This window comes from Podarcis filfolensis (assembly GCF_964270895.1).
Source record: "Podarcis filfolensis genome assembly, chromosome: 2".
NCBI lineage: Eukaryota > Metazoa > Chordata > Lepidosauria > Squamata > Lacertidae > Podarcis > Podarcis filfolensis.
The window spans coordinates 11,505,762-11,519,413 of NC_139605.1; the positions used below are offsets into that span (position 1 = coordinate 11,505,762).

Genomic DNA, 13,652 nt, shown 5'->3' on the forward strand with positions numbered 1-13,652 from the left:
GGCGACCAAGATGATCAAGGGTCTGGAAACCAAGTCTTATGAGAAATGGTTGCTTAAGGGAGCTGGGTATGTTTTGCCTGGAAAAGAGGAGACTGGGAGGAGATAGGATATCCCTCTTCAAATAAATCAAGGGCTGTCCCATGGAGGAGGGAACAAGCTCGTACTCTCCTGCTCCGGAGGGTAGGACACGAACCAATGAAGATTCCCGCTAAACACCAGGAAGAACTTTCTAACAGTGAGAGCTGTTGTGGACTCCTTCCTTGGTGGCTTTTAAGCAGAGGTCAGATAGCCACCTGTCATGGATGCATTAGCTGAGATTCCTGTATTGCAGGGGTTGGTCTAGAGGACCCGTGGGGTCCCTTCCAACTCTACAATTCTATGGTGCCATGTTTTTTAAAAAAATATCAATTGTGTGTTATATAAAATACACATATAACTTCATATTTTTAAAAATCAGTTTTTATTGGATCTTTTAACAAACAGCAACAATGAGGTTAAGCCTGCCTGTAGCCCATACAGTCAATGTCCACATCAGTTTGACACTGCAAAAAGACGACAATATCCAAGCTTACAGGTGTATTTCTCCAAAAAAGGTCACAATTCTATGATTCTATAATTCTATACTGGGCAGTGCAGATTTCCTGAAGGTGCAAAAGGGGGGGCGGGATAAAGGAAGAGGTTCATGTTTGTAAATGAAGAGCGTCTGCATTACATCGAATCAGACCACTGATCCACCCAGCCTAGTATTTCCTAGGGGTGGGGGACCTTCATGAGCCCAAACCCCACGGAGTTCCTTGGGCAGAGCGGTTGGTTGCTAAATTACTCTGGAGAGCCAGTGTGGTGTAGTGGTTAAGAGCGATAGACTCGTAATCTGGGGAACTGGGTTCACGTCTCCGCTCCTCCACCTGCAGCTGCTGGGTGACCTTGGGCCAGTCACACTTCTCTGAAGTCTCTCAGCCCCACTCACCTCACAGAGTGTTTGTTGTGGGGGAGGAAGGGAAAGGAGAATGCTAGCCGCTTTGAGACTCCTTCGGGTAGTGATAAAGCGGGATATCAAATCCAAACTCTTCTTCTTCTTAACAGGAGACACCTGAAAACCCTCAGCACCCTTAAACAAACGACAGCTCCCAGCATGATCTGGCGGAAGCCATGACACTTTATTGTGACATAATAGTGCTTTAAATGTACAGTACAGATGGGACCTTTGTTGGATATCACCCGTACTCACTTCATAGGGTGCCTTTGAATGCAACAAAGTCTACAGCCTAATAAGCAATAGCTACGACACGGCTGAAATACGATGTTTAATCTTTTTCATTCACAGATACAGTAATACACCAGAATCTAAACTGCTTCCAAAAATTTTCCACGCCCCTTTAGCAATTTGTATTTGCCTTTCCCTGATAAACACTGGCGCCTGGTGATGAATGTAACTGAAGTTTAAGTTCGAGTTTCCAGTTCAACCCCCCAAAAAGCTCGCAAACACTTGCTAGTCTGCACAATTTATTCCGCCTCCACTAAACTGGTGGGAGAGACAAAGAGCTTCTCAAGTCCCCACACCAAATATTGGAGGGCCCTAAAATTTCACTCAGTGCAGCCAACTTAGACTAATCCCAACCTCTGAAGGACTAGAAACTTGGCAAGCCTAAATTCTCTGGATTTAGTGTGGCCCAGCATATAACGTTCTAATGCTCACTTGTTTTATGTTTAAAAGTGCTTCTTTTCACTGTGTGTGTTCCTCAGCAACATTTGGTTAATGTACAGTGGTACCTCGGGTTAAGAACTTAATTCGTTCTGGAGGCCCGTTCTTAACCTGAAAACTGTTCTAAACCTGAAGACCACTTTAGCCAATGGGGCCTCCTGCTGCTGCCGTGTGGCCGTGCGATTTCTGTTCTCATCATGAAGCAAAGTTCTTAACCCGAGGTACTATTTCTGGGTTAGTGGAGTCTGTAACCTGAAGCGTCTGTAACCTGAGGTACCACTGTACTGAGCTGGTCCACTGCTCTCTAGATCCCTTCCTTGCCAGAAGCTGGAAGCAGGCTATGAAGAAAGGAGCTTGCCCCCATTCTACTCTCGAGGAGGAAAAAGAAGTTTCTGGATTGGCTACACTAAGCTGCTTGACACTAAAATCTGTGCTTTTAGGAGTCAAAGCACTTCTGGGTCAACCTTACAATCCTGTGAGGTAGGCCAGTGTTATCGCCCTCTGCACTGAATGTGGCAGCAGAGGGCAGGTTGAGGATGAAGGAATAAATGGCTTCCCTCAGGCCACTGAGGGCTTGAATGGGGGAACCTGTTGCGACAGTTGCTGTTTCTCAGACCAAACTACCCCGCAGGACTGTTGCAAGGCTGAAATGGGAAGGGTGCAGAAGAGAGGCATGACTAGCACCCAGAGCTCACCGGAAGAATGATAGGAAAAGGAAAACGTAATTAAATGAAAGTCCTACAGCTGCAATCCTCCGCTGCACTCAAAGGAGGGCTTGTGTGTGGTGAGGCTCTGGCAAGGACACAATACAGACTAGTCACATCACAAATAATTCTGGGAACTGTAGTTTGTTATAGGTGTTGTTAGGAAACCCCTCACAGAGCCACAGTTATCAGAGTCCCCTGTGAAGAGGGATTATGAAACCATTCTGGGAATTGTAGCTCTGTGAGGGGGGGATAGGGGTCTCCTGACAACTTTCAATACCCACAGAAAACCACAGCTCCCAGAATTCTTTGGAAGAAGCCATGACAGTTTAAAGCACTATCAAAGCACCTTAAATGTATGGACTGAACTGGGCTAGTTCATAGCAAACCTGAGAGAGAAAGAGACGCCCAAGATGCTTGTGGTGAAAAATAAGGAGAGGCCTTGTCTTGGCTGGATGTGTAAGGCCAGGCCTGTTTACTTTGCAGGGACATGAAAACCTGCATTATACCGAGTCAGAACTTTTGTCCTTCTAGCTTAGTATTATCGACACTGATGCTCTCCAGGGTTTCAGATCCAATCCCTAGACAGGCCAAGGATTGAACCTGAAACCTTCTGTGCCCGTGCCCAAGGGAGATGCTCAACTACCGAATTATGGCCCTTTCTAAAGAGCACACCTTGTTTTCCATGCGAATTGGTTGCAGAATTGCAGCTGCAACCACTACACTACACCACCAACTGAACACCTTGTGTGGTGACAGCAGCCACAGTTTGAGCGACAAGTCTTAGGCCAAAGATCTGCAGGAATCTGTGTGAGATGCTGAACACATGAAGGAACGACGCCAGAATATAATACAGGGGTCAGCAAGCTTTTTCAGCAGGGGGCCGGTCCACTGTCCCTCAGACCTTGTGGGGGGGCCAGACTATATTTTGAGGGGGGGGAATGAACGAATTCCTATGCCCCACAAATAACCCAGAGATGCATTTTAAATAAAAGAAGGCATTCTACTCGTGTAAAAACACCAGGCAGACCCCAAAAATAACCCAGAGATGCATTTTAAATAAAAGGACACATTCTACTCATGTAAAAACATGCTGGTTCCCTGACCATCCATGGGCCGGATTTAGAAGGTGATTGGGCCGGATCTGGCCCCCAGGCCTTAGTTTGCCTATATAATATATCAAAGAGATTAGGAAGGGTAGATGTGGAACTGGGAAGGCTGGGCCTTAAGTTGTAAAGATGTGAATGGCAACAGAAAAAAAAAGTATGAGGGGAAGCTCTGTGGCCCATCAGCAATGTTCTCTACTAGTCCAAGTAGTTACACAGGTTCTCTCAGGTTGGACCTGCCCTAAAAACTGAAGTAATAAGTTCTCACAATCTCTCCTGCATTAATTTCTGCCTCACCAAGTATATGATTCCATCCCTTATGTGCTTTCTGCCATTTGCAAGGTGGCTTCGACTCTGGCTGAACCCCTTTCCATTGTCAGACCATGTAGATGGTTCCTCTCGTGTTTAAGGAGGGATGCTTTATGACTAAACCTTTTCCCACAGTCTGTGCACTCAAACGGTTTCTCTCCCGTGTGGCTTCTCTGATGATTAATAAGGTTTGATCTCTGGCTGAAGCTCTTCCCGCATTCCAAACACTCATACGGCTTCTCGCCCGTGTGAGTCCTCTGGTGGCCGATGAGGAATTCTCTGCGGCTGAAGCTTTTCCCGCACTCCGGGCACTCGTACGGCTTTTCGCCCGTGTGAATTCTTTCGTGGATCCTAAGAACTGAGTGGCAACTGAAGTTCTTCCCGCAGCTGGAGCACTTGTACGGTTTATCTCCTCGGTGCGTTCTCTCATGCGATGTCAGGCTCGAGCTGTTGCTGAACGATTTCCCGCAGTCTGTGCAGCTGTATGGCTTCTCTCCCGTGTGGATTCTCTGATGATTAAGAAGGTTCGAGCTCTGGCTGAAATTCTTCCCGCAGTCTAAACACTTATACGGTTTCTCTCCAGTGTGAAGCCTCTGGTGGCGAACAAGGCTTGACCTAAAGCTGAAGTTTTTCCCGCAGTCTGTACACGCATACGGCTTCTCCTCCTGTTGAGGATCAGCGGGCTGTGGGAATTCTTTTTCACTTTCTGAGAATTTAGATGGATTCTCTCCGGTCTGGTCTCCTTCTTGTTTTCTGGGGGCTGAGCTGGAAATAAAGCTTTCCCCACAACTGGAACATATATAAAGACCGTTTCCAGTAAGATCAGAGCCCTGGCTGAAGTTGTGTCCGCATTCAGAGCACTTATAGGGTTTCTCTCCTGCAGGGATTCTCTGAGGATCACTAAGATGTGCTTTCCCACCCAAGCTGGTTCCACAATCCATATACAACTCTTCTCCTGCTTGGACGTTCTCCTGCTGAGGGGTCGATGTCCAACTTTTTGCACCACCTGTATCCTGGCGTAGCTTTTTCTCAGTTTCTGTGTTCTGGAAATCAAGGGTTTGGCTGAAGCTTTTTCCACAGCCAGGGCTCATCCTAGTATTCTTGTCCTTGTTCCCTCTCTCCTGGAAGGTGTTGCGATTTAGGAGTTTGTTACCATCTCTCTCCCAAATCAGTTTTTCTCCTCCCCCTCCTCCTCTCCGCCCTGGGTAGCTTCCCTCTTTCCTGTCTGCCCTTTGCTGACTTTTCGGCACATTTTCCACTTGAGGAAATGGGGGGAAATCCCATTTGGCTTTGTCCAATGAACCACCAGAAAGTTCCGCCTGCGTCGATGCTCCTGGCTCAAGAGGCTTCTCCTCATTTTTGGCCATTTTCCCATTGCCTGACAGAAAGAGAACACAATGGTGACATGAGTGACATCCTGCTGTGGAGACTTAAGCCACATTCACACCCTATGTTTAAAGCATTATGATGCTAATTTAAACAGCCATGGCTTTCCCTAAAGAATTCTGGGAGTTGTAGTCCATTAAGGGTTGTTAGGAAACCATTTTCCCTCACATATTCCCCTCACAGAGCTACAATTCTCAGAGTTCCTTGTGAAGAGGGATGGTCAAGCCACTCTAAATTGTAGCTGTGTGAGGGGAATAGGGATTGCCTAGCAACTCTCAGCACCCTTAACAAACCACAGCTCCCAGAATCCACTACTGCTTCCTGCCCCTGCAGATTGCCCAATCAGCAAGGGTGCCAAGGAAGTACAAGGGCAGACATAGTTGTCATCCCCATTCAAGGCGTCCCCCTTCACCAGTCTCCAAAAACTCCACTGCTAATTCATTCCCTGTTTAATGATTTTTTTTAGTATCTTCTTATGCTTCCTGCTGAACTTCAGGTGCATGACTAATAAATACTACTACTGGGTGGCGCTGTGGGTTAAACCACTGAGCCTCTTGGGCTTGCCGATCAGAAGGTTGGTGGTTCGAATCCCCGCGATGGGGTGAGCTCCCGTTACTCGGTCCCTGCTCCTGCCAACCTAGCAGTTCGAAAGCACGTCAAAGTGCAAGTAGATAAATAGTGGGAAGGTAAACGGCGTTTCCGTGCACTGCTCTGGTTTGCCAGAAGCGGCTTAGTCATGCTGGCCACATGACCCGGAAGCTGTACGCCGGCTCCCTCAGCCAGTAAAGCGAGATGAGCGCCTCAACCCCAGAGTCGGTCACGACTGGACCTAATGGTCAGGGGTCCCTTTACCTTTACTAGTACTACTACTACTTTCTTGTTTAACCAGGCATTTGAAGGTGGTTTTTCCTTTTTTCACACATTTTTATCATTTGATCTTCCCATTTTCTCTGTATTGCTTTTTGTGCACACCGCTTAGAAATACCAATAATTAAGCGGCCTTAAATAAATAAATGTACTTTACCGGGTGCTCCAGTTACAAGCAAAGCCTATGCCAGTGGTCAGGAACCTCTGCCCTGCAGGCCTGATCAGGCCCACGAGGTCTCCTCCTTTGACCCATCAGGCAGTTTGGGCCAAGCTACACCCACCTGCCCTGCACGACTCATCATGCCTGACATCAGGTGTGGGGCGGGGAAAGACACGGCTGAGCCAATAAGGGGGGGTTTGCAAACACCACCAATCAGCTGAGTGGCATCACCTGCAATTCCCCTCCCATCCACAGGCGCTGATTGTTGGCACTTGCAAAACGCTATGCCTTTTGCCCGCAGGATTCGAATTCAGACCACGCAAGCAAAAATGGGTCACCGGACGTCCTTGTGATGCCAGGGGGTGGACAGCTGAGCAGCATCGGGTCTCTGAAGCATTACCTAGTGGCAGGTGGGGGCCTCCATCACCCACTGGCTGCACTTCCATGTAGGGCCGTGCCTTCATAATCTCCGAAGAGGCGAGTTTGGCTTTGGGGGGACCGGTTGCCTTCTTAAATGGCTCCGAAATCTGAAACACAGTGCAGGACACGGTAAGAAGATCTGGAAGACTTAAGACTGTTTGGAAAGAAAAAGGCCTTCCTGGATCAGGACCAAAATCTGTCAGACCTAGTAGTATTGTGGTCTCAGCAGTAGCCAACAAGGTGGGGTTAGGATCCTCAGCAACAGCAACAGCGACAGCTAAACTGGTGAGCTCTCCTTCATGGGATGTTTATAAGCAGAGGTTGGAGGGGTTCCTTAGCTGTGATTTCTGCCCTCTGCCCTGATCTGCAGCAGCTGCCTTTTGGCTGGGTGGGAAGATCAGTATACCTGAAGGAGCGTCTCCACCCCCATCGTTCTACCCAGACACTGAGGTCCAGCTCCGAGGGCCTTCTGGCGGTTCCCTCCCTGCGAGAAGCCAAGTTACAGGGAACCAGGCAGAGGGCCTTCTCGGTAGTGGCGCCCGCCCTGTGGAACGCCCTCCCATCAGATGTCAAAGAGAACAACAACTACCAGACTTTTAGAAGACATCTGAAGGCAGCCCTGTTTAGGGAAGCTTTTAATGTTTGATGTATTACAGTATTTTAATATTTTTCTGGAAGCCGCCCAGAGTGGCTGGGGAAGCCCAGGGGTATAAATAATAAATTATTCTTATTCTTATTCTTATTATCATCATCAAACCAAGCAACAAAAAAATCATTGGGTTGCCATGGCTGACTTCCAGGCGAGGGAGGGGAGTGTTGGTGTTTGAGTTCTGCTTCTTTCTTTCTTTTCTTCTTTTTTAAAATACTTTTATTTTGCTTTAAACAAATACAGATAAAGATAAACAACCAAAATTACAAAAGAAAAATCCTTAATAATAGTAATAATGGAAAAGCTAAAAAACTACAAAAAATATCAACGTACATGGCACAGAACATAAGCCATTATGAGAAAGGAAAAAGAAAAAAAGGAAAAGGAATGGGGGGGGGGGGGGAGAAAAAGAAAAAGTAAAAAAAAGGGGGGGGGAAGAAAAAAGAAGAAAAAAAGAAGATGAGGCAAAACACAAGGAGGCTCATCTATTGTACACTTCCATCAAGGTCACTACAGATCATTATTCTTGTCAATTCTCTCTATCTGCATTCCATAGAATCCCGCATCTTGGTATCAGGGAACATTTCCCAATGCGGTATCATTCTAAACATAACCAGGTCTTTCTTGATGAACCCTTGTCCCCTAGGTAATTATTTAAACATTCCCATGCTTCTTTTAGCTGCTGGTTTGTGGGTGGAAGTGCAGTTTGAGCATTAGTGCATCGCCAAAGTTTTCTATTGCTGTTAAGAGGGAAGGGGGCGGGGCTGTATTGTGGGCTATTACACCTTGCATGGGTTTTGCATGAATTTTCTTTTCTGTGGTAAAATAAATTTATGCCTACGTATCTTGAGGTAAGCTACTTGGAGTCTTTGAAGGTAGCAAGCAATTAATCCTTTTTAATAATAATAATAAATGAGACACAGGGAGGCCATAAGAACACAGGAAGAGCCCGCTGGATCAGGCCGATGGTCCAGAATCGTGTTCTCACAGTGGCCAACCAGATGCCTGTGAGAAATCAGCAAGCAGTTGCCATCTTGGCTAGAAGCCATCGATAGCCCTCTCCTCCCTGAAATCATGTTCTGGTTCAAAGTTTTATAGAAAACCCAACCTTCAGCAATGCCACTCCATACCTGAAGGAGTGTCTCCACCCCCATCATTCTGCCCGGACGCTGAGGTCCAGTGCTGAGGGCCTTCTTGGTGGTGGCGCCCGCCCTGTGGAACACCCTCCCATCAGATGACAAAGAGATAAACAACTACCTGACCTTTAGAAGACATCTGAAGGCAGGGAAGTTTTTAATGTGTGACATTTTGATGTATTTTTAATCCTTGTTGGAAGCCGCCCAGAGTGGCTGGGGAAACTCAGTCAGATGGGTGGGGTACAAATAATAAATTATTATTATTATTATTATTATTATCCCATCAAAGAAGGCAGAGCTGCTGGCGTTTCGACAGAGTCACCTAGGATGGCCAAAGTTAACAAAATTTCCTCACCCGACGCTCCTGCATTTCGACCTCCTCCTTCCAAAGCAAGAAGTCTTCTGCCAGGGCCACCGCCTTGGCGCAGGTCTCAGGGCCATCTCCCCTAACCCAGCCCTGCATTTCTAAAGGCAGGATGTCCAGGAACTGCTCCAGAATCACCAGCTCCAGGATCTGCTCCTTCGTACGAGAATCAGGCTTCAGCCACTGGCGGCACAGGCCCTGGAGCTTCCGCAAAACCTCCCGGGGTCCCTCGTCCTCCCGGTAGCAGAATTGCCTGAATCGCTGGCGTTGCCTCTCCTTTTCCAGAACCCCTCCTTCCACGCTCAGGGAAGAACTCTGACTTCTGGGGACTTTCCCAACAAGACCCAGCAAGGTCTGAGACTCCAGCTTTCCTCTCGGCCCACGGTTGCTGTCGGCGATGGCCTTCAGCGATGCTGAAGATAATGCCACGTCGTCCCGGCCTACAAATCCAGGCACCTGGGATTTGCCTCTTTCTGAGCCAGTTCCCTCCTGGGATTTCTGCCACTCCCAATGCTGGACCAAGTCTTCATCTAGCTCCCCTTTAACCAGCTGTGTGCCGACACCAGACAGAAACCTCCCAGCCTGGCCGAGACAAGGGTCTCTTCCTCCTTCCTCCATTTTCTCCTCTGGAACTGGCACAAGCGACATTCTGGTCCTGGAAGAAGTTGAAATGAGAATCAAATAAAAGCACCCACCCACAAAATGGATCGAGCCAAGAGTCCATTTGGCCCAGAGTTCTCTTCCCGGCAAAGGCCAGCTATATGACAGGACTTCGCTGCTGTCGCCGTCCGTCCCTCCCACTTCCCCATGGAGGTTCCATTCAGCCATTGCTCCTTCTATTTCCAATGTTCAAAGCACAAGTGTCAATCCTTACGTAGCCCAAAATATATATCGGCAGGCTTGAGGAAACCCCAAGGTTTGCAAATGGTTCAAAAATATTCAGGCAGCTAAAAAATTTTTTTTTCAAAGGTGAGGAAAAAAGCACACTTCCGAAATACTCCGCTGAATTCTGAACATGCTCAGAGGCCATGGAAGGCTGACTGACTGTTGGGGAAGGTGGCTATCACAGCTCATAGCCTTTTGATTGGCACCTTGATAAACAAGTCCCAGGCCATTGTGGCTGTCATTACTCAGTTCTGAATAATGCAAACATTATTTCCATTTTGGCAAGGGCAAAGAGTAGAGAAATAACTCTTAGGAGCTGCTGTAACTTGCCACGGTTTTTAATGTGCTTTCAGGAGGACCCTTTTCGGAGCTGTTTTCCACTTCCGTAGCCACGCAGGGTGGGGACCCGACCCACCCAGATGCACACTTACTCCGCCTACAGGGGAGTAGCCAGGATTTTTGTTGGGGGGGGGCAGAATATCAGCTAGCTATGTATTTTTATTTATTTTTGGGGTAGCTACCCCTCCCTGGCTATGCCCATGCCTGGGAGTAAGCCCCACTGAGCACAGCAAAATACTTACTACTTGAGTAGTAAGTGTGCCAAAAATGGGAGCACAAAATCTCCTATTTACCTGGGAACGAAGGCCACCAAATTCAATCATATACGCTACCTTGTAAATTGGGTTTTCCAATTCTTGAAACAAATAATGTCAGTACCTATTTGTGCGTGGAGGGGAGAGACGCAGAAAACAGCTGCGTTTGGCAATACTTGGGACACAACCCAGTGCAAAATCTGCCTGCCTGCCTGAAAAATATGGCGTATGGGGGTGGGGTGGGGGGAGCCAGCCTTGCCCCTTTCCTTTCAAGTAGCCTGAAAGTGAAATAACCAGTCCAGCCAGTTTTGGGTTCCTCCCCCAACTCCTGGTAGGCTGGCACCCTTACTTGCCCCTGCTTGTTCTGCAACCATGTGGGGAAGACTTGCCTGGCTGGAAAATTACCTAGTCTGGCCTCAGGGCACTGTCAAATTGGGGGCAGGGGGTGGAGATGGGAGGGGGGGTCTCCTTCAGAGAAGCATAAATATGCTTCTAAACATTTTTTTTATTGTTAATAAATTATATAAGAATAAGTATACATGACCCGTATCTTAATATGTGATTTTATTTCACACTGTATATTGTTATGTGTTTGGGGCAGGGAGGAACAGACTGGGTGATATCCCTGGGTCCCTTCCAGCCCTGTATCTGTGGGCTAGAATCTATAAGGAGAAAACTTGCCTAACCAGTTCTTTTTATTGAAGTAATGGCTTTGGTTGGCTAGCTTAGTTGGTTAGAGCAATAATGTCTTTGCCTGGTGCAGAAAAGGCTTCAGAGAAGAAGCCAGCCAAGCCGCTCTGGGGGAGGCCGTTTCACAATCATATTCCCTGAACTCTTTGGAGGGAAGGCAGAATAAAAACGTACTAATTCTGCCTTCCCTCCAAAGCGTTCAGGTCCTACCCTCAAAACAACCCGTCAAGGTAGGTCAGGCTGAGTGACTGCAACTGGCCCCATGGGGCCCTGTGAGCTTCATGGCTAAGAGCAGGGATTTAAAAACTGGCTGCTTCTCCCTGGCGGGTGGCTGGGGAGGAAATCCACCACTCAGCACAACCACAAAACCACCATACGTCAATTCTCTCACCCCATCCATACACACATACCCATAAGGAAACCCCACTGAGATCAATGGGTTTACTCCCAGGCAGATGAGTACATGGGCTGCAGTCCACCAAACACACCCTTACTTAACTGTGTTGTGTGTCTCATTGAACTCAATGGCGGGCTCCCCAGGCGCTTCTGCAATCCTATGCAGGCTGACCAGCACCAAGCAGTGACTTGCAGCACAAGTCTACCCCTACCAAATTCAACGGGGTTTAGTCCCATGTGTGTAGGCTCGGGCTGACAGCCTTGCCTGGGAATAAAAACGCACCAGGGTGGGCCGTTCATGAAATATCCGTGCGCAGCTCAGTCAGTAGAGCAGAACACTCTTAATCTCAGGCTCGTGGGTGCGAGCCGCACGTTGGGCAAAAGATTCCTGCATTGCAGGGGGTTGGACTAGATGACCCTTGGAGTCCCTTCCGACTCTACAATCCCACGATTCTTCGCCCCAAACCGATCCCCTCGCCTTCCCCTCTCTCTGCCCATCCGTGCGCCTTGCTCTGCTACGTGGTCCGCGGATGGGAAAGGAGGACTGGGGAGAATTCTTTGGAGACCGTCCCCAGCCCGGGTCGTTGGCCGACACAGCTCCATCCGTCCACAGCCACGGATTTCCTGCTTGGCGGCTCCCTCTCCCTCCTGCTGCTGCAGCTGGGGGGTCCCACCTCCCTCCCGGGCTCCTCCACTCACCTTTACCTGGCGAGATTCGCCAACCTTGTGCGCCCCCCGCGCATCGCAGGTCCAGCGCGCGGGCGCCTCCAGGTCGCTCCACGCAGGAAAGGGATCTCTCTCTCTCTCTCCCTCTCTCTCGGAGGGTAGGTGGGTGGGGTTGAAAGCTGGCCAGAGAGATCGCAGGCTCCTAGAGAGACCGAGTTGAAGAAGGCGAGGCCAACTCCTCCTTCCTCCTCTTCTGCCTCCTCCTCCTCCATCACCGTGGGAAAGCGCCCATTATATTTCCCACCCTTTCGGACAACTGAGCGGGGCGCTTTCCCTATCCTTTTTGCATCGCCTGAGTGAGCGTTTCTTCCCAGCTCCAGGTCATATAAAAGGCATTACACACCCACACACACCCAGATCAAAACCTCTGTTAAAAGATACAGCAGCAGGTCAGCCGGTGCGTTTTTTTTTTGTTTAGCCACTTGGCATCCCTGTTTACACGCTCAGTTCCCTTGGGGGGGGGGGAAGATGCTCAAACGGTTAAACAAGCAGAGCTGAAATTCCTAGAGAGAGAAAGCAGGAAACGTGTGATTGGGTAGCTGCGATAATAAAAAGAGGGAAAGGAAGGGAACGAAGCAGGAGGCTTTTTTCTGTCCCTCCCCCTTTAGGGAGAAATGCCTTTTTGGTGCAATTGTGGGCTGCAGATCCTGGCCCCCGGAAGGGGCCGGACAAAGTGGGTGAGTGGTAGCAGAAGAGGGGATATCTGAAGGGTCTGGGGTGGCAGAAGAAAGAACACCCGCCCCATGACTGGTGCAAAAAGAGGGAGTCGGTGGGGTTACAAACACAGGCACTCCAGAGAGCAGGGAAATGCAAAGGGTCTTCCTGCTACGCTGAAAATCAGGAACTGACTAAGCAACATTCCTGTAATAAACGAAAATCTGCCCTTATTCCCTTATGGGGGACACAGGAGCCCTCATGGAGTCCTTTGTAGGTTCTCCATCGGTCGGAGGAAAGAACAGAGGCCAACCAGAGAATATTGAGAAGCAAAGCAGCTAGTAAGCCTGATCTTTATTGAACTATTGCAACAGGGTGCTCCCCTCACATACAGGAGAAAGGAGGAGGACCCGGAACCAAGGTGTGTCCACCCTTATATAGACATTTTAAATTGCCAGCCCTGGAGTCCAAGACCACCCCCAGAAACATCATGCCTACATCACAGAAAGGGCGGGCTACAGCAGAAATCTGAGTGGGTTGTTTACCTCCTGTCTGGCAAGTTACCTGTTAATGCTTACTGGATTGATACCCTGGGGAGCCTGGCCAGTCTTTTGCAATGGTAAATACTGTACTTAGTTCCTGAGCCAAGTCACAGGCTCACACCCTATTCATACACAGACATACCCTTAAGACAGGATTTGTGAAGGAGGAGACAATGGGAGACTTTTCCATTTGACTTTGCAGAGAAAACACCTGGTCAGTTTGGGAGTCAAAAAAATGGCTTCGTGGCTGTTCTCCTGTGCTGACATGTGGTTTATATATTTATGTACGTGTTTGCTTGGTACATTGTGAACATTTATTATATATATAAGACCTCAATTCTTTTATTTCAGTACCAAGATTGC

General features: G+C 48.4%; 2 protein-coding genes and 1 long non-coding RNA gene across 5 annotated transcripts in view; 1 reads left to right on the forward strand and 2 right to left on the reverse strand.

The window, feature by feature from the left end:
• Positions 1-829, forward strand: part of LOC310756754 (uncharacterized protein) — a 37,383-nt gene extending 36,554 nt beyond the window's left edge. For both annotated transcript variants that reach the window (XM_083601423.1, XM_083601424.1), the window contains one exon: positions 536-829. The gene's annotated coding sequence lies outside the window, so the exon portion shown is untranslated. The remainder of the gene's footprint in view (positions 1-535) is intronic.
• Positions 830-1,288: 459 nt separating this feature from the next.
• LOC310756614 (uncharacterized protein) lies at positions 1,289-12,517 on the reverse strand. Its single transcript, XM_083600980.1, has 4 exons — positions 12,042-12,517; positions 8,795-9,458; positions 6,635-6,761; positions 1,289-5,199 (listed from the first exon to the last, which is right to left on the reverse strand). Exons 2-4 carry the CDS (start codon positions 9,449-9,451, stop codon positions 3,830-3,832), a joined length of 2,154 nt encoding a protein of 717 aa, XP_083457106.1. The 5' UTR covers positions 9,452-9,458; positions 12,042-12,517; the 3' UTR covers positions 1,289-3,829.
• The window catches only part of LOC310757390, a 36,277-nt gene continuing 23,913 nt past the window's right edge, over positions 1,289-13,652 (reverse strand). For both annotated transcript variants that reach the window (XR_014545142.1, XR_014545143.1), the window contains exon 2: positions 1,289-1,831. This is a non-coding gene — a long non-coding RNA (uncharacterized lncRNA). The remainder of the gene's footprint in view (positions 1,832-13,652) is intronic.

Excerpts from the sequence above, each read along its gene's own strand:
- LOC310756614 (XM_083600980.1), bottom strand. The coding sequence starts at position 9,451 with ATGTCGCTTGTGCCAGTTCCAGAGGAGAAAATGGAGGAAGGAGGAAGA. Across the intron at positions 6,762-8,794 it reads TCGAAATGCAGGAGCGTCGG|ATTTCGGAGCCATTTAAGAA; the intron begins GTGAGGAAATTT and ends ACTGTGTTTCAG. Across the intron at positions 5,200-6,634 it reads AGGCCCCCACCTGCCACTAG|GCAATGGGAAAATGGCCAAA; the intron begins GTAATGCTTCAG and ends TCTTTCTGTCAG.